Source organism: Orycteropus afer, unplaced genomic scaffold, assembly GCF_000298275.1.
Source record: "Orycteropus afer afer isolate SDZICR_OR568_19922 unplaced genomic scaffold, OryAfe1.0 scaffold00003, whole genome shotgun sequence".
Lineage (NCBI taxonomy): Eukaryota > Metazoa > Chordata > Mammalia > Tubulidentata > Orycteropodidae > Orycteropus > Orycteropus afer.
Window position 1 is genome coordinate 24225487 of NW_006921590.1, and position 25821 is coordinate 24251307.

General features: G+C 39.2%; 1 protein-coding gene across 1 annotated transcript in view; it reads left to right on the top strand.

Moving 5' to 3' along the window:
* Positions 1–25821, top strand: part of LOC103194057 (collagen alpha-4(VI) chain-like) — a 169974-nt gene that overhangs the window by 87736 nt on the left and 56417 nt on the right. The window contains exons 19-25 of the mRNA XM_042780329.1: positions 1673–1726; positions 1847–1882; positions 14378–14440; positions 15872–15934; positions 16989–17051; positions 18076–18138; positions 22011–22061. Of these exons, the coding sequence (XP_042636263.1) occupies positions 1673–1726; positions 1847–1882; positions 14378–14440; positions 15872–15934; positions 16989–17051; positions 18076–18138; positions 22011–22061 (393 nt within the window). The remainder of the gene's footprint in view (positions 1–1672; positions 1727–1846; positions 1883–14377; positions 14441–15871; positions 15935–16988; positions 17052–18075; positions 18139–22010; positions 22062–25821) is intronic.

Sequence of the window (25821 nt, forward strand, 5' to 3'; positions counted from 1 at the left end):
GTGTCTGTATTAATTGGTTTCCCTTTTCTTTGTTGAAGAGGGTCTGTGCAATCCTTCTGCCTAGTCCGCCATCTTGCCCCGCCTAATTATGTATGAATTTTTATATGCTGCAAATATATCCATGAATATGGAAGAAAATACAGGGGGCAAAGGTATGAAAACTTCTTAACCATAACCACTTTGAGGAAATGAGTCACTGGGTCTGGGGGTTCAGGACCATAGTCTTGGGAGACATCAAAGTAAATTGGCACAACTTAGTCCACAAAGAAAATATTCTACATCCTACTTTGTTGAGTAATGGTGACTAGGGTCTTAAAAGCTTGTGAGCAGCCTTCTAAGATGCAACTATTGGTCTCTCCCCATCCTTCCATCCGGAGCAAAGAAGAATAAAGAAAATCAGAGATGTATGGTAACAATTAGTGCAAAGAACTAATGGATCACATGAACCTCAACCTCCATGATCCTGAGACCAGAAGAACTAGATGGTGCCTGGCTACCACTACCAACTGCCCTGAAAGGGATCATGTTGAAAAGTACTAGATGAAGTGAGGGAAAAATGTAGAACAAACTCAAAATTATAAAAAAAAGGCTAGGCTTACTGGTCTGACAGTGGCTGGTAGAACCCCTGAGACTATGGCCCTTAATGCCCATCCAAGCCTGGAACTGAACTTACCCCCATACCATGGCTCAATTTTCAGCCAGACAACAGACAATTCTATAAGCTAAATAATAACACCAGGGAGGTATGCACACCTTAGAACAATCAGTCATTCCAGATCAAAAGGGCAGCATTTGCCCAAGGACAAAGTTCAGAAGGCAGGAAGGGATAGAAATGAAGGAGAAATGGAAATGGGAAACACAGAGGAAGTGAGTTGAGTTATGTTACATCGAGGGGATTGCAATCAATGGCATGAAGCAAAATGTATATGAATTGTTGAATGGAAAATGATTTGGTTTCACCCAAACCATAATAAACAGTTAAAAAAAAATATATATATATCCCTAGTTGGTATCCAATGTAGTTCCATTTTTCCTGAAAAATGGACTCAGTCTTTCTCTGGCCACCATTAATTGTCCCATTTCTGATCCTACAGAGGTGAGAGCACAGGAGATTTTCCTTGTGGTGGCTGTGTATAATCTTTCCCCCATCATCATCCATATATATTGTTTACCCCATGTATGTAGAGACACAATCTTCTACCTTCTGTTTCCATCTGCCGCTCTGGATCCTATATGATACAGGTAAAAAGGGTTATGCCTATGTTTTCAAGTATTAAGCATGACTTATTGAAGAATATGCCCCAGCATGGTGAATTCCAAGAAGATGCCAAAGGAACAAACTTTGGGGAAAGATGGATGCAACACTGATGTTTCGAAACACCGAAATTTACTGTTATTTGCTTGTAGAGAGGCACTGACCAATTGAACCTTCTGAGATGGTGGAAATGTTCTATATCTGTGCTGTCTAATATGGTAAAAACTAGACATATGTAGCTAGTGAGCACTTAAAATGTGGATAGTGCAACTGAAGAATTAAATTTTAAATTTTATTTAATTTTAATTAAGTGGCCACACCTGGCCAGTGATATCCACATTGAGCAAAGCAGGTCTAGAGAATAGACACAGATGTGTAGACATCTAAGCTGACTTGATTTCATCTCTTACTTTTCAGGGAAGTTCTGGTTTTGATGGACTTCAAGGGGAAACTGGAAACATCGGCCCTAATGTAGGTATAACTGCTTGTGGAGTATATTCCCCCTGCCATTGTGGGAGAGGGAGTGAAATGATTTTGGGAAAAGATTGATTTGTTTTTTCTCTAAGGTTTCTGTTTCCCTTCTATTCTTAGGGGCCAAGAGGAAGACAAGGTCAGCCAGGGTTGAAGGTCAGTGCCTTTGGAAGGAGTATCCTTTGCTCCACCTACATGACTACTTTAAATAGTTCTTTCAGAGGTCAAGGGAGGTCTGGCTGGGCTGTGTGAGATTGCCTGAAAAATCACAGGGTAGTTTCCATGGGGACTTTTTCATGAAGTAACAAACAAACACAATGCAACGCACTGCCATCGAGTTGTATCCGACTCAGTGGTTTCCGAGGCAATATCACTACAGAAGTAGATTGTGCAACCTTCCTTCTGAGGAGTGGCTGGTAGGTTTGAATCGCCAGCTTTCTGTTTAGCAGTCAAATGCCTTCAGCATGAAGTAAGGAAAGTTTATATAGGTCTCTGTCCCCCTCCTGACTCCTCACTGTAATATTTCATTCAGATAGAAAAGAAGTTAATATCTAGAGAAGAGCTTTCAATTCTGAAATAATGATTTTTTTTTCATTTGAAGAAGTGAGACTTCCTGTGAGTACAGAAGGGGATTTTGTAATCACAAAGGCGCTCTCTTGGTCTAGTGGTTAAGACATTCGGCTGCTAAGCAAAATGTTGGCAGTTCGAACCCACAGGCCACTGTGTGGGAGAAAGATATGATAGTCTGCTTCCATAAGGATTGACAACCTTGGAAACCCTGTGTGTGTGGAGGGGTAGTTCTGCTCTGTCCTATAGGGTTTCTATGAGTCAGAAGAAACTCAATGGCAGGGTTTTTTTTTTTTTTTTTTTTAGACGAAAAGTGTGGCTTGAGGGTGAGATAGAAAATATTTCTGCAGGGAGAATCTAATTTTACTGAACATATATCTAGTATCCAGCACTACCCTATATGTTTGTTTATATCACTTCATTAAAACTTTCCACAACTCCAGGTTTTGTGAGCATCTTGGATCATTTTTTATAGATAAGAGAGGAAATATAAGTTTGACAAAGTGAATTAACTTGTCAGAGGCCACATAGTAATTGCTATTGATAGGATTCAAAGGCAATGTTTGATTCGAAATATCATTTGAGAAGTTTTGTTCAAAATAAGAGTTAAATTAATTATATAGACTCCTGTCTGACATAGTCTGATTGAGCTCTGCTGGTATTATTTTTTTTTTTTCCTAGCATTTTCATGATTCAAGGATGGAAGAGAAGACAGAGACTGACTTATTGCATCTCTGAGCTTGGGAGGGAGTGAATAGGGGAGGCAGGGGTGAGAAATGTTCTCCTAATGCTTAGATATTGAGCAATCCCAAGTATAAAAAATCCAAACAACTTTTATTGTTTGACACCAAATGAAACATAATTTCTGACAAGAAGTAAGGATTTTAAATCAACTATTACATAAGAAGATAATTTCTTGGGTCTTTAAAATAATTTTAATACTAGTGAAAAAAATAAAGTCTTGAACTATCATTTTCTTATTATGTTTCTACCAAACAAAAAAAGGCAGAAAAGAAATAGATTGTAAATTAATCTGGTTAAACTTCAGAGAAATTAATTAAGCGACTCTAGGCAGTGGTAGAGGAGCTCTGGTAGCGTAGTGCCTAAGGCACTTGACTGCTAACCAGAAGCCTGGTGGTTCAAACCCACCAGCCACTCCTTGGAAGGAAGATGGAGCAATCTAATTCCTTGGAAGGATACTCGACGGCACATAACAACAACAACAGGCAGTGGACTTTAGCTCTGTTCAAGGAGCCCTGGTGGTATAGTGATTAAGGCATTTGGCTGCCAACCAAAAGGTTGATGGTTCAAACCCATCAGGCACTCTGCAGAAAAAAGGTGAGGCAGTCTGCCTTGGAAACCCAATGAAGATCACTATGATTTAGAATCAACTAGGTGGCAGTGAGCTTTTTTTGGAGGGAGAGGCAGTGGAGAAGGATCCCTGATGGCACAGTGGTTAAAGCACTCAGTTGCTAACCAAAAGTTTGGTGGTTCAAATCCACAAGCCACTCTGTGGGAGAAAGATGGGGCTGTCTGCTGCCCTAGATTTACATCCTTGGAAGCCCTATAGGGCAGTTCTACTTTGTCCTATAGTTTGGCTATGCCTCAGAATTGATGCCACAGCAGTGAGTTTGGCTTTTTGGTTAGGCTGTGGAGAGGATTTCCTGCTTTTGAATTCTTTAATTCATTAGTGCTGTTAAGTGCAGTTTATCCAGACATCCTGTGTCCTCTGCTCAGTTAAGTCTGGTTTAGTTTTGGTTCCATATATCTTTCTGTCTTCTGCTTTCCTTTACCTTTTCCTGATAACCTCAGCCACGCCTGTGCATAAACTTTAAAGTCCAATAGTACTATTGCTCTTCTTGTTAGGTGCCACTGAGTCAGTTTTGACTCACAGCAACCCTGTGTACAATCAAATGATACACTGCCTGGTCCTGTGCCATCTGCCCAGTTGGTGGTATGTTTGAGTTCATTGTTGCAGCCACCGTATCAGTCCATCTCCTTGAGGGTTGTCTTCTTTTTCACTAACTCTCAACTTTACCTAGTATGATGTTCTTCTCCAGAGACTGGTCCCTCCTGATAACATGTCCAAAGTACATGAGATAAAGTCTTTCCATCCTCACTTCTAAGGAGGATTCTCGCTCTATATTTTCTGGCTCTTTGTTCTTCTGACAGTCCATGGTATGTATATCCAATATTCTTTGCCAACATCATAATTCAAATACAGAATTTTTTTTTTTTGGTCTTTCTTATTCATTTGTCCAGGTTTCATATGCAATATGAGGCTATTGAAAGTATTATGGCTTGGGCCAGGCATATGTTAATGCTCAAAGTGGTATCACAGTTTGTTTTTGTTTTTTTGGAACACTTTAAAGAGGTCTTTTGCAGAAGATTTGCAGAAGATCTATTGCAAGATGTTTTTTGATTTCCTGACTGCTACTTCCATGAGCATTGTGAATCTAAGTAAAATTAAATCCTTGACAATGTCAACATTTTCTCTGTTTTATCATAATTTTGCTTATTGGTACAGTTTGGAGAACTTTTGTTTTCTTTATGTTGAGTTGTAATCCATACTGAAGGCCGCAGTCTTTGATCTTCATCAGTAAGTGTTTCAAGCCTTCTTTACTTTCAGCAACCAAGTCAAACAGTATCTGCATATCACAGGTTGTTAATGAGTCTATCTCTAATCCAGATGCTATGTTCTTCATATGGTCCATTTTCTCAGATTATTTGTTCAGCATACAGACTGAACAAATATGGTGAGAAGATATAACCCTGATGCATACCTTTCCTGATTTCAAACCATGCAGTAGCCCATTGTTCTGTTTGAATCACTGCCTCATGGTCTCTGTTCTGCATGAATACAATAAAGTGTTCTAGAATTCCCATTCTTTGCAATGTTATCCATAATTTGTTATCAAACACAGAGCCAATAGCCTTTGTATAGTCAATAAAACACAGGCAAACATCTTTCTGGTATTTTTGCTTTCAGCCAAGATCCATCTGACAGCAGCTATGATATACCTCATTCCATGTGCTCTTTGAATCTACCTTGAATTTCTGACAGTTCCCTGTTGATGTACTGCTCCAATTGTTTTTGAATCTTCTGCAAAATTTTACTTGCATGTGATATTGATGATACTGTTACATAACTTCTGCGTTCTGTGGTATCACCTTCTTCGGGCACAAAGATGGATCTCTTATAGTTGGTTGGCAAGGTAGCTGTCTTTCAAATTTCTTGGCACAGACAAATGAGTGTTTCCAGTGTTGCAAATGTTTGTTGAAACATCTCAGGTGTTTATTTCGGTCAATTCCCGGAGCCTTGTTTTTTTGCCAATTCCTTCAGTGCAGCTGTGACCTCTTCCTTCAATACTATTGATTCTTGATCATATGTTACCTCCTGAAATGGTTGAACATTGGCCCATTCTTTTTGGTACAGTGTCTTTGTGTATTCCTTTCATCTTCTTTTCTTTCTCTCTTATTTATTTATTTATTTATTTATATTGTGCGTTGGGTGCAAATTTACAAAGAAAATTTGTTTTACATTCGACAGTTCATGCACATTTGATTTCACGCCCCTATTATCATCCCCAACCATAAAAACTCTCCTCCTCTCCCCTCCCTGTGACTACCCCCTCCCTGTGCCCGTCTTAACTTGCTTTCCTGTCTGTCCAGCTTTCCCTCTATGTGAATGCTGCCCCTCTGGTGTCTCATGGCTCATTGATCTAAGGGGTGCATCTCCATAGAGTAGGTAGGTGCATCACCCTGGGGTATGTGTTCTTCATGTAGGTCTTTCCACTGTTGGGCTGAGAGCCAGTCCATCTTCTTTTGATGCTTCCTTCATAGTTCAATACTTCACCCATGAGATTCTTTAATATTGCAACTTGTGGTTTGCTTTTTTTCTTCAGTTCTTTCAGCTTAAGAAATGCCGAGAGTGTTTTTCCCCTTTGATTTTCCAATTCCACATCATTGCACATTTCATTATAATACTTTACTTTGTCCTCCCAAATTGTCCTTTGAAATCTTCTCTTCAGCTCATTTACTTCATTATTTCTTCCGTTCACTTTAGCTACTCTGTTCAAGAGCAAGTTTCAGAGTCTCTTCTGACATCCATTTTGGTCTCTTCTTCCTTTCTTGTCTTTTTAATGACTTTTTGCTTTCTTCATGTGTGATATTCTTGATGTCATCCCACAACTTTGTTCACTGGTGTTCAGTGCATTATATCTATTCTTCAGATGATCTCTAAATTCAAGCAGGGTATGCCCAAGGTTGTATTTTAGTTCTCATGAACTTGTTTTAATTTTCTTCAGCTTCAACTTACATAGGAACAATTGCTAGTTTGCTCTGTAGTCAGCTCTTGGCCTTGTTCTGACTGATATTGAGCTTCTCCACTGTCTCTTTCCATGAATGTAGTTGATTCTATTCCTGTGTATTTCATCCAGCAAAGTAAGTGTGTATAGTCTATTTTTATGTTGTTGACAAAGGTATTTGCCATGTATAGGTCCTTGGTCTTGCAAAATGCTATCATGTGATCTTTGGCATAGTTTCTGTCACCAAGAGCATATTTTCAACTATCAATTGGCCTTTTTTGTTTTCAACTTTCACATTCCAATCACTAGTTATTATCAATGTATCTTGATTTCATGTTTGATCAATTTCAGAAAGAAAATGCAGAAGTTGGTGAAAATCTTCAATTTCTTCATCTTTGACATTAGTGGCTGATATGTAAATTTTAGTAATATTCATATTATCTGGTCTTCTTTATAGGTATTTGGATATTATCCTATTACTGACAGTGTTGTATTTCAGGATAGATCTTGAAATGTTCTTTTTGATGATGAATGTGACACATATCCTTTCCAATTTATCATTCCCTGAATAGTAGACCATGATTGTTCAATTCAGAATGGCAAATACCAGTACATTTCAGCTCAGTAGCTACTAGATCTCTTTATGTTCCATTTCATTTTTGGCAACTTCCAGTTTTCCTAGATTTATACTTCATACAGTCTATGTTCCAGTTATTAATGGATGTTTGCATCTATTCCTCTCATTTTGAGTCTTGTTACATCAGCAAATGAAGGTCCTGACAGCTTTACTCCATCCAAGCCATTAAGATCAACTCTACTTTGAGGAGTCAGCTCTTCCCCAGTCATATTTAGAGTGCCTTTGAACCCGAGGGGCTCATCTTCCGGTGCTATATCAGATAATGTTCCACTGCTATTCATGAGACTTTCACTGGTTAATTCTTTAGAAGTATATTGCCAGGTCCTTCTTCCTAGTCTGTCTTAGTCTGAAAGCTCTGCTGAAACCTGCTTACCATGAGTGACCATGCTGGTATTTGAAATACTCTGGCATAGAGTCCAGAATCATAGCAACACACAGGATACCACAGTACGACATACTGACAGATGAGTGGTGGCAAGTAATAGTAATCATTTTATAATAAAATTTAGTTTATATATTTACCTGTCCATTCTTCACCCTTGCTCCAGATTCTTGGCTCTTCAGAGGCATCAGTTTGATCTCTTTGTGCTCTTCCTTCTGGTATTATGGCCACATTTCTAAACAACATGCTTACACTGCTATTTTTTTATTTTTAATTTTGGATTTTTTTTTAATTAATATCTTACTGTGATAGATGAAAATTTAACTCTTATCCCGTTCACTTTCTCCTCCATACACTTCCCCCCAACCTGACCTTGCAATATACTTATATTTTCCCCTATTTGAGCCAATCGATATTCATTATTCACATGATAACTTGGCAAACATTACTTATAATTGCAACTTTTGCTTCCCTTTAACTGTCTTTTGTTTCTATTTGTTTTGTGTTCTGTGTGCCTATTACTAATTCACCACAAAGCTGTTTGGCAGAACAGATAACCTCCCAATATAATCAAACAAGCAAAGTTTATTTTTGTTGGATTTATCCCTCCTGAACCCTCTGTCATTCTGCTCTAATCCAGACTGATTACTCCCTAGGCTTCTGAACTATTGTTTTATTGGGACAGATTTTGGATTAGAATCCCCTCGTTCTGGTATGCTCTTCATCTCCTGGATCGCTTCTGGTTCTTCCATCTTCCTCACGCATAGTTTATTCCCTTGTTTTGGTGGGATACATCCTGCAGTAACTCTCTCAAAAAGAGTTCATTGGAGGCATATTTACTCAAGTACTTGCACACCTGAAAATGTCTCCTCCTCACATTTGATTTATAATTTGGCTAGTTATAAAATATAAGCGGAGTATGTTTTTTTCTTCAGAATTTGCAAGGAATTGCTCCAATGTCTTCTAATTTCTAGTAATGTTCCTGAGAAATGTAGTACTATTGTGATTCCAGACACTTTATGTTACCTCATTTTTTTCCCCCTGTGGTAGTTATGTCTGTGTGTCAGCTTGGCTGGACTTGGTTGAGTGGCTGGGCAGCTGGTAGTAGTTATTCCTCATGATGAGACTGGCAATCAACTCCATGGTGGGATCTACCACAAGCAGCTGAGTAGCTGCCTTTGGGATGTGGTCTGCTTCCTGTACATAAGGAGAAGCCTTGGGAATTGTCTCTAGCCTATGGCACACTTGGACCCTGCATGTAGCCATGTCGTTGTTCAGCAGCCTGCCATACTCTGCCGACCTGAGGACTTAAAATGAACTTGAATTAATGACCTGCTGTGTGGTTTGGTAACATCGGGACTGTGCCTTTTTATTTGTGAACCTTTGGCTTCTCAGCCTCAGCAGCCAGCAGCTGTCTGAATGAAGGAACACTTCTAGCTCCAGCGGGCCAGGAGCAGGAGGCAAAGCTGAACCCCAAGGTTGAGGGGCTTTTACCCAACCCCTAGAGCTTGGCACTTTGAACTTTGACTTAAAGCCTCCAAATTGTAAGAATAAACTCCTATTTGTTAAGGCCATCCCATTTGTGATATATTCTTGTCAGAGCGGCACTAGGTAACCAGAACATCCCCATGAAACTTCTGGCCTTTTCTCTTTATATTTAATGCTCTGAAATTTCGTGATACTGAGGTGTGGCTCAATATTTTCTTTCATATTCATTGTGCACTTGGAAACTTGGAATCTTTCAAACTGAAAAAAAAAATGGCCTTCACCTATCGAGAATTTTCTTGAATTATTTCTTTGAAAAGTTTCTCCTCCCTACCGTATTTCTTTCCTTTATTTCTATAATTCTTATTATTTAGATACTTCCTGAGCTATTTCTCTTTATCTCCCATTTTCAAACTCTCTTTCTTTTGTTCTACCATGTGAGATACTTTCCTAACTTTATCTTCCATACATTTTTTGAATACTTAAAAATTTTCCCATTATATCAATAAATTTTCTTGTGCTATAAATGTGCTTTTTTTTAAAAAAATATTTGTTTTCATATTTTATGGGTTTAGTATCTTTTCTTGTCTCTCTGAGGATAGTAATTACATGTTTTTTTCAGGTTTTCTCTCATTTGTTTTATATTGCTTTCATTTATTTTGAGTTCCTCACTTATTGCATTAGTTTAGTTTGGTTTCTGCTTCTATGATAGGGCGTTTCTTCAAATGTCTGGGTTCTTGATTGTTCATTTTGAAAAATAAGGCAATATAATGTTGGTTGGAAACTAGGAATTTGGGGACGACAGGAACAGGTATCTGGTTATTGTATAGGGAGACCACCAAATTTTATATATTTTCTCATAAACATCCTCTAATCTTTTGCCTTAGAGGGTAAGTCTAGCTTACATAAGAAAAGGTTAGGGGAAGAGGTTCTACTCTTTAGTATATAGATGTTTGCTTAAACTTCCTCCCCCGTGCCATCTCCCTCCTCTCCAACCTTCTCTATACCTATGGTCTGAGACAAGAGACTTTTTGATAAATATTCTCTAGAGAGTAAATTTCCAGTCATATGGCAGAATTGGAAAGGGGCTCAAGGGTCAAACTCCTCTTATAAAGATTTTCCTCCTATTCCAGGAACGCTGTTGCCATTAGCTTTTTTAGTTCCCTCTTTTTCTAATCATCATTCTCTTTGTTCTTAACTCAATCATCACTTAGTCATTTCTTTCCAAGCTTCTGAAATTGTGTTTCTATCACTTACTGGGGGTCATCCCTTGTTAGTTCTTTTTATCCATTACTAGGTATATATCCTAAAAAAGTGAAAGCCATGACAAGAACAGACATATGCGCGCCCATGTTCATTGTAGCACTATTTACAATAGCCAAAAGATGGAAAAAACCTAGGTGTCCATTAACTGAGGAATTGGATAACCAAACTTTGGTACATACACACAATGGAATACTGTGCAACCTTAAAGGATAACCTAGAATCTGCAAAACACTGAATAATGTGGATGAACTTGGAGGATATTATGCTGAGTGAAATAAGTCAATCACAGAGGGACAAATATTACTTTTTACCATTACTGTAAAAATGAAGGAAATGTTTCTATATGGAAGGAAATTTTCTTTGTTGGTTACCAGGAGTGGGAGGGTAGGGTAGGGAACACTGTTAGATAGAAAAAGATAAGTATTGATTTGGGTGAAGAGAAGGGCAATGTACCAAATGTGAGTGATCAACATGGTGGCATTGAGGAAGAGGAGGACATAGAGAGGTACATGGGAGGTACAGACAACAAAGATGAACCCTTTTGCACATACAGCACTGCGTTGTCAGTGAAGGAAAACATGGGTATATGGGTGGATAGATGGGTGGACAGGCTGAACTATTAGGTATGTCTATGAAATGGGGAGTGTGTCCAAGAACATGTATAGGGTTGGCAGACAATGGTTCTATGAGTGTATTGGTATGTTCTGTAAGAATTCCTAGGGGTATAGTAGAGCTGATGAGGGACAAGATTGTAGTCACTTCTTGGTCACAGCCAGCTACCTAGAGGGAGCGAGTAGTTGAACCTGTGGGCTCGGGACCTTAGTCACAGGGGGCATCAAGCTCAATTGGCATAACAAACTGCACAAAGCATTGTTCCACCTCCTACTTTGGTGAGTAGCGACTGGGATCTTAAAAGCTTGCAATCAGCCATCTAGATGCAACGATGGGTCGGTCTCTCCACGTCCAGAGCAAAGTAGAATGAAGAAAACCAAAGATTCATGGAAACAGTCCTTGTGACTGGAACACCATGTGATCCTCAGCCTATATGACTATGAGACCAGAAGAACTAGCTCGACTACCACTGTCAACCACTAGGAGGGAGATCTATGTAGGAGATCCTGCATAGAGAGGGAGAACAATGTGGAACAAAACTCAAAATTATTTCGGGGGAGGAAAAAAAAGGGGACCAGGTTTGCTGTCTGATAGAGCCTGAACCACTGAAACTATGGCCCCTAGCTGCCCTTCAGGTCTGGAATTGAACCCACACCAGTGGCCAAACAAAAGACAAGCCTAGGAGTTGAACATATACTTGAGGTAGATCCACTCCTTGGAGAGAACAATTATGGGAGAAAGAGGAGCTATTTATGCACAGGGAGATAGCTCAGGGGCAGGGGTGCATGGAGGGATGAACATAGGGAAGAGGTGATTGTTGGGAGGAAGTGGGAAGGGATGAATTGTGGTGAATTGTGGTCAATGTCATGAGACAAAGTGTGTGTGAACTGCTGTATGGGAAATGAATTTGCTCTGTAAATTTTCACCCAAATCACAAAAAAATTAAAATAAAATAAAATAAAAAATGAAAAAAATAAATGGTTGCAGCAGTATATTGACAGAGAACTTCCAGAAATGCAAGCTAGATTCAGAAGAGGATGTGGAAAAAGGAAAATCATTGCTGATGTCAGATGGATCTTGGCTGAAAGTGAGAATACAAGAAAGATGTTTACTTGTGTTTTATTGACTGTACAAAAGTATTTGACTGTGTAGATCATAACAAATGATGGATAACATTGAGAAGAATGGGAATTCCAAAACACTTAATTGTGCTCATGAGGAACCTGTACATAGACCAGGAGGCTGTTCGAACAGAACAAGGGGATAGTGCATGGTATAAAATCAGGAAGGGAGTGCATCACAGTTGTGCCCTTTCACCACACTTATTCAATCTGTATGCTGAGCACATAATCCAAGAAGCTGGATTATATGAAGAAGAGCATGGCATCAGGATTGGAGGATGACTCATTAACAACCTGAGATATGCAGATGACACAAGTTTGCTTGCTGAAAGTGAAGATGACTCAAAGCCCTTACTAATGAAGATTAAAGAGTACACTCTGAAGAAGTATGGATTACACCTCAACATAAAGAAAGTGAAAATCCTCATAACTGGACCAATAAGTAGCATCATGATAAATGGAGAAAAGATTGAAGCTGTCAAAGATTTCATATAACTAGGTTCTACAATCAACACCAATAGAAATAGCAATCCAGAAATCAGACATGTATTGCACTGGGCAAATCTGCTGCCAAAGACGTCTTTAAAGTGCTGAAGAGCAAAGATGTCTCTTCCAAGACCAAGGTGCACCTAACCCAAGCCATGGTGTTTTCAATCACCTCATAGGCATGTAAAAGCTGGACAATGAATAAGGAAGACTGAAGAAGAGTTGTTGCTTTTGACTTGTGGTGTTAGTGAAGAATATTGAAAGTCCCATGAACTGCCAGAAGAACTGACAGATCTGTCCAGGAAGAAGTACAGACTAGAATGCTCCTTGGAAGTGAGAATGGCCAGATTTTGTCTCACCTACTTTAGTCATGTTGTCCGAAGGACCATTCCCTGCAGAAGGATATCATGCTTGGTAAAGGGGAGGGTCAGTGAAAAAAGGGAAGGCCCTCAGTGAGATGGATTGATACAGTGGCTACAGATGAGCTCAGGTATAGAAAGTATTGTGAAGCTGGCGCAGGACCGGGTAGTGTTTTGTTCTCTTGTACACAGGGTTGCTGTGAGTTGGAGCCAACTTGATGGCACCTAATAACAACAACAAAAACAACATTCTTATGTGATGCATTTATGTAATTTCCACTTTGTTGTCAAGATCTGTCATGTAAAGAAAAACTATCATAGCCTTTTGTTTTGCTGAAATTATTTCTTTAATATAAATTTAAAGGTGTGGAATTTTAATAAGGAATATGTACTCTGTTACATGTAGCCACATTATTTTCAAAAATGACTTCTGGCAGTAAGAAATGTCACTAATGTGATATGCAAATTAGGCAATATTTCACAACTTGTTTAAAATGTCTAGTTACATTTCTTTTTAAAACTTTGTTTATATTTATAAATCTTGAAAAGCAGAATAAAATAATACTAACCACAAGTCAAACATGACTTGATGGCAAACACCACCACCATCATCAACAACCATTTAATAGAAGTGCTTCCCATATTTCTGAAGAATTACAAGAAAATTCAAAAAACGAGTAATTAATCCACATACTGATTAATTCTGAGTTTGAGGTTTTTCTTTGCCTATCTATGAATAATCTGTGAACTAGTGAGGAACATGAAAAAAGGCAAGAAAGGGATATTATCCTCAATCTTATAAAATGTATGTCTCTGTAAAAATAAAAATATTAATTTTGGGAAGAAGTTAAAGCAGTTACCAAATGATTCGCTTTAATGACTCATCCTTTGCCTAGAGATACCAGAGCTTCCTCCTTTGCCTAGAGAAGTAGCTTAATGCTGTGGGCTTTGAAAGCCAGTTTTGTGTAATTTTTTCATGCTTTTTTTCCCTGAGAGTGTCACTTTTGTTCCTATGTTTGACATTCCAAGTTTCCTTGCATGGGGTAAGGGTTCTTAATGACAGCGTTTAGTCCTTATGCCTAAAAGGGACTGGATGGGATTTTAGGAACCAGGCATTACATAAAATGGGGTAATGGGGTTAGGGTTTTCTAAACAAAGCATTTTTTGCTTCCATCACTAGCTAAAACACTGGAAAGAGATGTGCAAAGACTGAGAAAGACAAGAGAATCGGGTCTTCCATTTTCCAAACCTAAATGGAAGTTCCCTGTTCCTTTCCAACTGTCTCCTGAGAGGATTGAGCAAAGCCCATCAAGTCTTTTCTAAGTCTTCCTCTTGGGGGTTTCAAGTGACATCCTTCAAGGGAGTACCGCCTACAGTATGAACACTAATGATGTTTTGAGAACTAATTATGTTTTATTCCTTTTGACAGGGTTTGCATGGACAACCTGGCAAACAGGGTTACCAAGGAGAGCTTGGGTATCCAGGCCCACAGGTTGTAGCAGTCAACTTGGTTTTAGTGCTAAAGGATTTTTGTTGGAAATTTTAACTTAAATTCGTACAGGTCATACTTTGATAGGGATTTAATGTAAGTCAAAATGGCATTGAATCCTTCCCTTCTAGGGGCTCCCAAAGCCAAATGTACAGCCCCCATTCAGGGCAGGTATAAAACCACACAGCTAATATTTAATGAGCTCTGACTACACCCTAGATACTATAAATACTTTCCTTGAATTAACTCATTTAATCTTTCAACAACTCTAAGAGAAAGGAGATTTTATTATCCACCTTTTACATAGGGGGAATGGAGAGATGGAAAAGTTAATTAAATTGACCAAGGTCATGTAACTAGTAAGAGATAAAGTTGATTTCAAACTCAAGTAGTCTAGCTTTAAAGTCTGTGCTCTTAATTATTTAAATTATTCAAAAGGTATTTAATTAATTAAAATTGTACTTTAGTTGGCAGGAAAAATCATCAGCAAAGTGTTTATTGAGTGTCAACTATACACATGACCTGCTGCTAAACTTGGGACATTTAGATCATTAAGGCAAGAGTCTTTCCCTGAAGGAGTCCAGTCTAGTGGGTGTTATAAACTATTTAGCAATAATTGAAATTTAAACTTACAACCAATTCTTTTGGAATCCTCTAAGCATAACCCAAATCTGTCTTCTGTAAGCCCTTCTGAACCACTTTATTCTTCTTTCAAAAGTCATGTTGGGAACCCATGAGCAAGGGAATTGATAAGATCTCTCCTTAATTCTCATTTGCCCACTGGTATGTGGGCAAGATGGTCTATTTAAAAAGATGATTGTCAGTATCTTCTCCAGGAGAACAGAAGCTATGATCAATGCTTCTAATAGGGAAGCATTTCTGAGAAAAGTTGGAGAAAAATGAAAGTGAAAAAAGTCAGTAAAGTAAAAGGAATTTGGGAGGAAATCAGCAACTCCCTAGCAATGTGCCCAGTGACACCAGGCCACTTAAATGTACCTTTGGTTCTTGATAAAATTATAAATATGCTCTTTTGTTCTCAGCCCTTGAATGTGCAAGGAAAGGATTGATTTTTCAAAGGAGATCAATAGTCTAGCAGTCCCTCCCATCCCCATTTTAGGATTTAAAATAAATTGGGTGAATTAAAATATAAAAAAGTTATTCTCAAACTTTAGTGTTCATCCGATTCACCTGGGGAGATTGCTAAACAAAAATCCAGATGCTGAGTACTCATACTCTTGTGCTTCAGCTTTAGTGAAAGTGGAGCAAATGTACTGCAGTCCTTCAGAGTACACAGGCTGCTTGACTCAGGCTTGATAAATGAGGTGGGGATGGGCCAGAGCACCTAACAACAGCATCTAAGATAATTTTGTGGTTGCGTGGAATATAAGTGGTTTTGTAAAAAATTGTTTAATTTTAATTTCATTTTTGGATCAGGGACCAGGAGGAAGACAAGGAATACCAGGAGTTTTGGGAGAAAAAGGCTTACTGGGTGCTCAGGTAGGCCTGAGAAGTAAACAGCTACCACACAGTTGCTTGTTAACAACATCCAGCTTATACCCCTGGGTGTTCTTGGGCAAATAACATAAAGTTACCTTGTTTGTTCTGAGATTTGTGACTCTCAGGAATACCTACCAAATTACTAATTCAATGAAGTGAATATTGACCACCAGCTATATACCCTGTTCTACTCTAGGTATATTGTGGGAATAGAGTGACCCATGACATACAGGTTTGAGACTCAAGAGTGTGTAACACAAGCTCATAATTCTCTGTGGTCCAAGACTAAAATTAGTAAAAGGCATGGTAAGTATCTCATTTATTCATCACAAATATATAAGGAAGGGTTACTAAACCATTGTTTTAGTTAATCCCTCCTCAGAGAGATTAGATTACTGGTCATCCAGGTAATAAGTGCTCAACAAGACCCCTGACTCAGGTCTTTCATATCTGTTCTTCTCCACCACCTAATACCTTGGAGCTTCACAATTTGAGACAGATGATCAGGAGGAACTTCCTGAAGAAAGGACGACTGGAGATAGCTTAGGAATTGAGTTGAATGATCTGAGTCAGTAATAGGTTCTTTATGGGAGATGCAAAATAGCAGCTCCAGGATGGCCAAAACCATGGCCTCATTTTCTCCCCTGGTCAGGAAAAAACCCAGCCCCATAACCCACTGTGTTCTTTGCATTCTCATCTAAAGCATTTTTTATTTCAAGCAGGTGAACGTCCAGGACTTTGACTTCCTTATCTCTTAATCAAATGGTGTTTTGCCCTTCAGTAGCCAGATAATTCCTCCAACTCTCAGTATGGTAGATATGGTCTCTTACACAGACCATCTTATTCTTCTAGTGCCACCTCCCACCCCATACTATAAGTGTGTGTGTTATAGATTTGGTATACTGGTTGATAAAAGTGATTCTATAAAACACTCATGGCTAAGCCTGTTTCTCTAAGGTGACTCGTGAAAATATCACCAGTTTCCGACTTGCAATAATAACAAGAGAGTCAGATAGTTGACTTTGTGGTGATTCTGGTTGTGGTCTTGTTGCAGGGGAATCCTGGGTCTACAGGACCAAAGGGTTCTAAAGGAAAAGCTGGGCCACCAGGAAGGAAGGTAAATGTTAGAGAACACACTTTTCCTTGACTGTGACTTGGAGGAACTGCCTGGGTTTCCTTAATGAGCCTCTCCTTAGGTGTCCATGTCCAGCATGAATTTCTGATGTGGTTGGTAATGATATTGACTGCCCTTTATATTGTAGCTGGGTAGATGGCTACAGAGAAGAAAAGACACATAGACAAACACACATATAGAAAGACAAAGGGCTTGATCTATGTATCGTCACATATGTAGGTAGACAATAAGAAGCTCTGGTGATATAGTGGTTAAGGCATTTGGCTGCTAACCACAAGGTCAGTGGTTTGTACCCACCAGCCACTCCATGAAAGAAAGATGGGGCAGTTTGCTTCCATAAAGATTTACAGCCTTGGAAACCCAATGAGAATTGCCATGAATCAGAACAGACTCTATGGAAGTAAGTTTTTTTTTTTTTTTTTTTAAATATAGGTAGACAAAGGTCAATGGATAGATAGGTAGATACAAATATAGATTCACACACATAGACCTGGAAAAAGCCCTTTTCATATAAAATTCTGTAGCTGGTGCTGCATCCTGGTTTTGCTCATTTTCAACATCAAAATCTTTATTGTATTTGTTAGTTGTAGTAGTTGCCATCCTGTCAACTCCAACTGATAGTGGTGACCTTATGCATAATAGAAGGAAACATTGCTCTTGTGCCAGTTATCTATAAGCTAATTTTCAGAAGTAGATTACCTGGCCTTTCTTCCTAGTCTGTCTTAGTCTGAAGTCTCTGCTAAAACCTGTCCACCATGGGTGACTCTACTGGTATTTGAAACACCCATGGCATAGTTTCCAGCATTATGCAACATGCAAGTCATCACCACATGACATTTGCTATCTGTATTTAACAAAATCTAGCACAAGATATTTTATCTGAGACTGTGTGATGGTATTAATAGGACTTGAAAAGAATGAGTGTACAATCTTTAAGTAAAATGACATAAAATTGCATTAACTCATAGGAGGAAATTAATTTCCTCTGTATGCATTTTTTTAAAAGGGAAAGTCTGGTGAACCAGGAGAAGAAGGCCCACGGGGACCACAAGGACTGAGAGGGCAGCCTGTAAGTCTAGTTTTACTGCTTTGGACTCTTGACTGAGTTTATTGATTGTTATTTGTTTCTTTTTTCATGTTATATTATAATTTTTTTTATTAATAATAGGATGAATTAAACTTGGGGCTACAAATATGACATGATCATTAATATGTTATATATATCTTTACAAGAATAAAAAAAAGAAAAAATTAAATGAGACAAAGATTCTTAAACTTCTAATATAAATAAGGAACCCAAAGATGTCTTAAGATTTATTTTGCCTTCTCATGTGTTTTGAAGACGGAAGTGCCAATGAGCAACTTCTGTTTGACAAAGATACTTTACAAGCATTGCACCTTTTAGAAATACAGAGATGTTCCATAAAACAATTTTTTTTCAAAGGCATCAAATAAGATAGTACAGGTTTATGGGTACAGGTTTGAGTACTCAAATCATAGAAATAATTTTTGAGAACGAGAGACCATAAAACATTCACTTCAATAGATAAAACTTCCAACAACAGGGCTTAGTAGTTTTACCTTGGTCTTTACTCTGAACTTAAGAGCAAGTAAGTCATTTTATGAATATGTTCAATTTACTACTTTCTTGGCATTAACTTTATGAGGCAGAGTCCTGTTGACTTTCCTGCAGCTCATGTTTCAGGGAGAGATTTCTGAATCTGAGAAGAACCTGAAGTTTTTGCACTCAGCACTGAAACAGCATTTGCTAGCAAGGAGAGAAAACAAAAACAGACTGAAGAAACTTAAAACTTAATGTAGAAAGGACAAGAGCAGAATAGGATTACTACTGAATGGAATATGGGACAAGTTATGTTTTTCATCTACGGTCTGAAAATTCAGATGGTGGCTTTGACACTTTGTTTGAGTTCATTGACATTTCTTGATTTAAAATAATGCAAACTCAGTTTGCATTTAACTCTCCCCGGGACAGACATCTGAGGAGGCATGCTTTCTTGAAATAATCACCTCCAAAAAACACAGTTTGGGTCTCTGGGGTGGCAGATGCTGGAGGCTCTGCATGTCCTTCAGCAGGGAAAAGATTGAGTAACAGCAAATGAGTCTTATCCTCATCCTTTTATTCTAAAGAACTCATTTTCGGCTCTTTTAGCCCAGGTAAACTGAAGGTTCTCCTGGATTACCTACTCTCTTTTCTTTATTTCTTTTTTAACATTTCAAACTTTGCTCCTCAAGCTATAGGAATTTTTTTTTTTGGGGGGGTGGCTTAAATTTCTAATTTTTCTTTTTGATTTAGGTGCAGTCTTTATTTGTCCAGAAAAAAAGCACATGAAATATTCTGACTTTATTGTACAGGAAGCTCATTTTCTGAATGTTCAGGTGCTAAGATCCCCAGTAGTATCATCAGCTTGTTCATAATTTCTATCAAAATTACCACCACTACCACAACTATCCCTACCACTATCACTGTCACTACAGTCATTATGACCACTGCCACCATTGTCACTCATACAAACCAGTGTTGGAACTGGAATAAAAATTCAGGTCTGTCTGCGCTTATAGCCTGTGCACTTAACCACTGCACTACTGCCTCTGTATCAATCTTTCCCCAAAGTCTATCTTTATCCCTGGAGATTTACTAATTCTAAACCAACATCTATTATTACTTTGTTCCATGTTAAACAACAACAGCAACAACAAAACCCATTGCCATCAAATCAATTCCAACTCCTAATGACCCTACATTACAGAGTAGAACTGTCCCATAGAGTTTCCAAGCCTAGAAATCTTTACAGAAGCAGACTGCCTCATCTTTCTCCTGTGAAACAGCTGGTGGTTCAAACCACCAAATTTTTGGTTAGCAGCCAAATGCTTTAACCACTGCACCACCAGAGCTCCCTTTTGTCTCATAGGGAAAGCAAATTTAGACCAAAGGAAACTTTGTGCAGTAATGTGTCTTTCTGAAACTGTAGTATTGAAGCCAGACAAAGTGGGTCCCTGCCTAGTGCACTGCAAGGCCAAGAGACAGAACATACCATATTTTGATGATAGAGAAAGTTGACTTATTACTATGCACAGGATAAGGAGACAAGGGCTTCCCAAATCTGATTCCCTGTGTGGGGGTTAGGGTACTCCTTTATGAGATTCGAAAAGGGGTAAGTAATACATATAAATTCCAGGAATTTGGGTGTGAATTCTCTGGGGATTGGCTAAAGTTTTGTTCCTCTTGATTTAAAAGGACAGTCCATTTTTAATGGAGTGAACTTGCATGCTGGATGAGTTACACCAACTTTCTGTCATCCGTGGATCCAAGCTTAGGCAGAGGGGGAGATATTGGTTCTGAGCAACTTCATTGGTTTCTCCCAGTGAGCATGTCCGCAGACCAAAATTGGTCTGAGCTGGTTACCACTCTGGCCTTGCTCTGCTGGAAGGTCTGGGATTTCCCTGAAAGATAAACCAACAAAGCAGCTAAGCAAGGGGCATGGGATAGCCTAGATAAAAAACAGAAATGGCTTCAGTATCTTGCTAACATATAAAACTAAAAAATCCAAACTCACTGCTGTTGAGTCGGCTCCAACTTATAGCGACCCCTCCTTGGGTTTCCGAGGCAGTATCACTATGGAAGTAGACTGCCCAACCTTCCTTCCAAGGAATGACTGGTGGGTTTGAATCTCTAGCCTTCTGGTTAGCAGTCAAGTGTCTTAGGCACTATAAGACCTTATTAAAGAGGGGCTAAAATAATAATTTAAACAGTTTACATGTTTCATGGCTTTTTAAATTTTTACACCCTGTCACCTCCTAATATGAGTTGCATCCTATAGTCTCCCAACCTCTGCCCTCATTCTCTATTCCTTACCTCTTGGCACTGCTGATTTAGCCAATGGTTCAGCTAACATTATCAACCCATCTTAGTGGAAAATACTAGACGGGCACTCTGCTAGAAATTAAAAGAAAAAAAATTATTTAAGGAATAAAACAATCTTGAAATGAGTGATATTTACAGACATCCATGCCAGGTGTTAAAATGCTCCAAATTGCAGGGAGAACAGTAAGGTTTAAAAGAATTTGTGCTCACAGACAGGCAGAAGTGGAGAAGAAGCATGACAAACGCTACAAACTTAAACATCATCAGCAAGTTTATCTGTTGCATCCTGAAGTTGTTTATATCCTGAGGGTTAGTACATCCTGAGAATGGTTTAACAAAGCATTCATCCAGGGGTTAATTTTCTGTCACATCCAAAATCTGCTTCCTTATTTTAGTTACATATTTAAGGAGCTCTGATAGTGTAGTGGTTAAGGCATTTGGCTGCTAACCAAAACGTCAGTGGTTTGAACCCAGCGGCTACCCCATGGGGGAAAGATGAAGCAATCTGCTTCTGTAAGGATTTATGTCCTTGGAAACCCAATGAGGGTCACTATGAGTAGGAATCAACACGATGGCAATGAGTTTACTTTTTTTGGAGTTTTTTTAATTATTTATTTTTATTTATATTTTATTATTTATTTACAAAGGACTAGTAGACACAGTGGGGAGTCCTAGTGACTGAGAAAATCATTGGGACTAAGGCTTGATATGTGTTTATCTTACCTACAAAGTTATTTATAAGGTCTGACATTATTTCATTGAACATTATCAGTTCTGTTTTTCAACCTCCTGCTGACCAAGGCCCCTTCTCTGGGGCCAGCTGGAAACACTGACAGACACTAAGTAAGTAACTGTCTAGGTTAGAAACAACAACAGTAAAACTTTGGCAGAAAAGGCTGAATGATTTCTTTAGAAAAGCAGAAATTCAAAATGGAGTTTTAATTTAGCCTGAAGGCATCCAGTTCAGATACGTCAGTACCTCAAGTTTTTAAGATACAGTCCACAAAACCACCTCTTGATCTGGCCCGTTCTACATTTCACTTGTGTCATTTTCTCAGGGTCTTCGTGGTCCAGATGGATATGGAAGGCCAGGAAGAAAAGGAGTGAAGGTGAGGCCAAAAGGGTCACTTACAAGGTATTCTTAACTAAGGCCTATAGTTTTAATTTTAATTTATTAAGATAGGAATTATTTTCCAAGTGGTGTGACAAGAATGGTTCCTACATACTTACAACATGTAGGACCTACTGCCATAGTTCCTTCCCTAAAAAAATAAAGCGGATCTTGTCACTCACTGCCTTATTTAAATCAAACTCCTTACCTCATCTTCCACCATGCCAGATCTTCCCACCCCAGCTCTGGGCATGCCAGGCCATTTCCTTTGCAAACCCTTGCTCTATTTGTTATGCTCTTCCCCATCTCCTTCTCTTGGACGATTTTAACTCATCTTTTACGAACAACTCAAATATCATCTTCTCCTTGAGTAAATAAACCTTCTTGGACTTCCCTAGAGAGGATGTGTTGCGTCATCCTAAAGCACATTGTTCGTATATCTGAAATAGCTTCTTCCAGGTAGATTGTGCTATAAGGCTATACATGTCTACTCCCTATTCTGTGAACCTCTTGAGAGCAGGATTGCATCTTACTCATTTTTAGGAACAGAGCATGACATGCAGTAGGTGTTCAATAAATGTATATTTGAATGAATGACTGGGGTTCTCATAAGAAGCTGGTATTTTAACCTGTACTTAATGGATCACTGTCAGAAGTTTGGAAGCATGGAAGTCATGTAAAGCATGTTGCATAGATCAAATGTCAATAGTCTGTTACTCTGAATACCTTAGTCTGCAAGTTACATTTATTACTTCACAAAATAAGAAATCACTGGGAAGTGCAACTACTTGACTGTGTCAGATTTCTGGACTGGCTTCTCTGCAATTCTTTTTTATTTTGTGTTTGCAATATGGCACCATTGCCATTTTATTGAGCAGGAAAATGCCCAAAACATAGTAAGCCTTGGTAAATATCTGTGCAATGATGGAGCTATGTGGGACCTTAATGATCGTTTAATACAGACTTGTCCATTTATGGATGAGAAAATCAAGGTCAGAGAAGTGAAATAACTTGCCTATAGTGACACAACTAATTAGAGACAGAACTGAGTAGCTAGCTCATTAGAACCCCATCTTCTCTCCCTATGGAGAGAGTCAGCATGCCAGGGAAGTTTTGGGTAGAATTATAATGTGAATTTTTTAAGTCACTTACCAGCTCTGAACTAAGCAAAAAGCAGTGATACACAGTTTAAATTGTGGAACACATGGATATGTGGATTTTCCTGACAAGATACAATGGTCTCACTTACATGGCCCTTACTGTTGTTTTCCACTTTCCACCCCACCCTCTCCCTGACTACTTATCCCTAGTCTATTCATTTACTCCCTCTGCACTCATCAAATCTTTTTCCTCAAATCTCCAAGACCTGTTTTCTATTGCACTTTCAGCCAATAATCATGCTTCCTATATAAATAAGAAAGTAGCAGTAATGAGAAGAGAACCTCCACATACTCTCACCAAGTAGGTCGGCCTACTTGTCTGTGTACCCATATCCTTGCCTTACTATGTATGGGAATCCATGCTCCTATTTAAAACGGAACCCTCTTTTCATGGATTGGATTTCATTCCCTTTTACTTCCTCAAGATCCAGGCTTCTCAAGATATAGTCTTCCTTTTCTGCATATTCAAATTTTCTTCCCTCTCTATAGATTATTGTATCAGTGTACAAAGAGATGGGAATATCTTCCATCTTTAGAAAACCATAATGTCATTCCCCTCCCTACATAGCCTCCTCTCTCTGCACTTCTCTGGCAAAACTCTTTGAAGAAGGTGTCTATATCATTGATTCTCAAGCAGGGGCAATTTTGCCCTTACCTTCACCACAAGGAGCTCTGGTAGCATAGTGCCTAAGGCACTTGACTGCTAACCAGAAGGCTGGTGGTTCAAACTCATCAGCCACTCCTCAGAAGGAAGGTTGAGCAATCTACTTCGGTAGTGATACTGCCTCGGAAACCCAAGGAAGGATCACTATGAGTTGGGGCTGACTCCATGGCACGTAACAGCAACAACAGCAACAAATTTCACCCCCAGGGAACATTGGCAATGTTTGAAGACAGTTTGGCTGTCACAGTTGTGGGAGGGGGGTACTAGTGGCATCTAGTGTGTAGAGAGCAGAGATATTGCTTAACATTCTACGGTGCACAGAAGAGCCCCCACAACAAGGAATCGTCAGTTCCAAATGTCAACAGTGCCATGGTTGAGAAACTCTACCTTCTTTCCTCAGATTCTGAGCTGACCTCAACTGAATTTTCATGCCACCTTCACTCCACCCTCCATGCCTTAGTAGAGGTCACTGATGACCCATGTTGCTATTCCCAATGGTCATTTCACTGTCCTTGTCTTACTCTATCTCTCAGCAGTATTTGAGAAAGGTGATCATGGGCTTGTTCTTGAAAACTTTTCTGACTCAACTTGCAGTACAACTCACTTCCCTGGTTTTCTTTCTTTCTTTTTTAATTTTATTTTATTGTGATTTGGGTGAAGGTTTACAGAGCAAATTCACTTTCCATACAGCAGTTCATATACGCTTTGTCTCATGACATTGACCACAGTTTACCACAATGCAACAGCTCCCCTCCCACCTCCTCCCCACAGTTACCTCTTCCCAGTGTCCATCCCTCCATGGGCCTTGTCCCCTGAGCTGTCTCCCTGTGCATAAGCAGCCCTTCTTTCTCCCATGATTGTTCTCTCCAAGGAGTGTATCTACTTGAGGTAAATGTTCAACTCATATGCCTGTCTTTTGTTTGGCTGGAAACCACAGGTGTGGGTTCAATTCCAGACCCAAAGGGCAGCTAGGGGCCGTAGTCTCAGTGGTTCCACCAGGCTCTATAGGACCAGCAAACCTGGTCCCCCCCTTTTTTTCCTCCAATGATTTTGAGTTTTGTTCCACATTGGTCTCCCTCTCTATCAAGGATCTCCTACATAGATCCCCTTTCAAGTGGAAGACAGTGGTAGCCAGGCACCATCTAGTTCTTCTGGTCTCATAGTTGTATAGGCTGCAGATCAGATGGTGTACCAGTTGCTAGGACTAATTGTTTCCATGAATTTTGGTTTTCTTCATTCTTCTTTGCTCTGGATGAGGAGAGACCCATAGTTGCATCTAGATGGCAGCTTACTAGCTTTTAAGATCCCAGTCGCTACTTGCCAAGGTAGGAGGTGGAACAATGTTTTGTGTAGTATGTTATGCCAATTGAGTTTGATGACCCCTGTGACTAAGGTCCCAAGCCCACAGGTTCAACTATTCAATCTCTCTGGGTAGCTGGCTGTGACCAAGCAGTGACCACAACCTTGCCCCTTGTCAGCTCTACTATACACCTGGGAATTCTGATCATTCACATAAACTTATAGGATCATTGTCTGCCAACCCTATATATGTACTTGGATACACTCCCCATTTCATAGACATACCTAATCGTACAGCCTGTCTACCCATCTATCCATCCATATACCCATGTTTGCCTTCATTGACAATGCAGTACTATATGTGTAAAAGGGTTCATATTTGTTGTCTGTAGCTCCCATGTACCTCTCTGCATCTTTCTCATCCTCAATGCTGTCATATTGGTCACTTCCCTGGTTTTCATTGGCTATGCTTTCTCAGTCTCCCTTGGTGGATCTTCAGCATCCCATTGACCACTAAATATTAGAAGACTTGAGGACACTCTGCTCACATTTCTTTCTCTCGTTACCCACTCCTCAGCGAGTAAAGACTTCATCCAATTATATGGCATTAAATAGCATCTATCTTGTGATTTCCC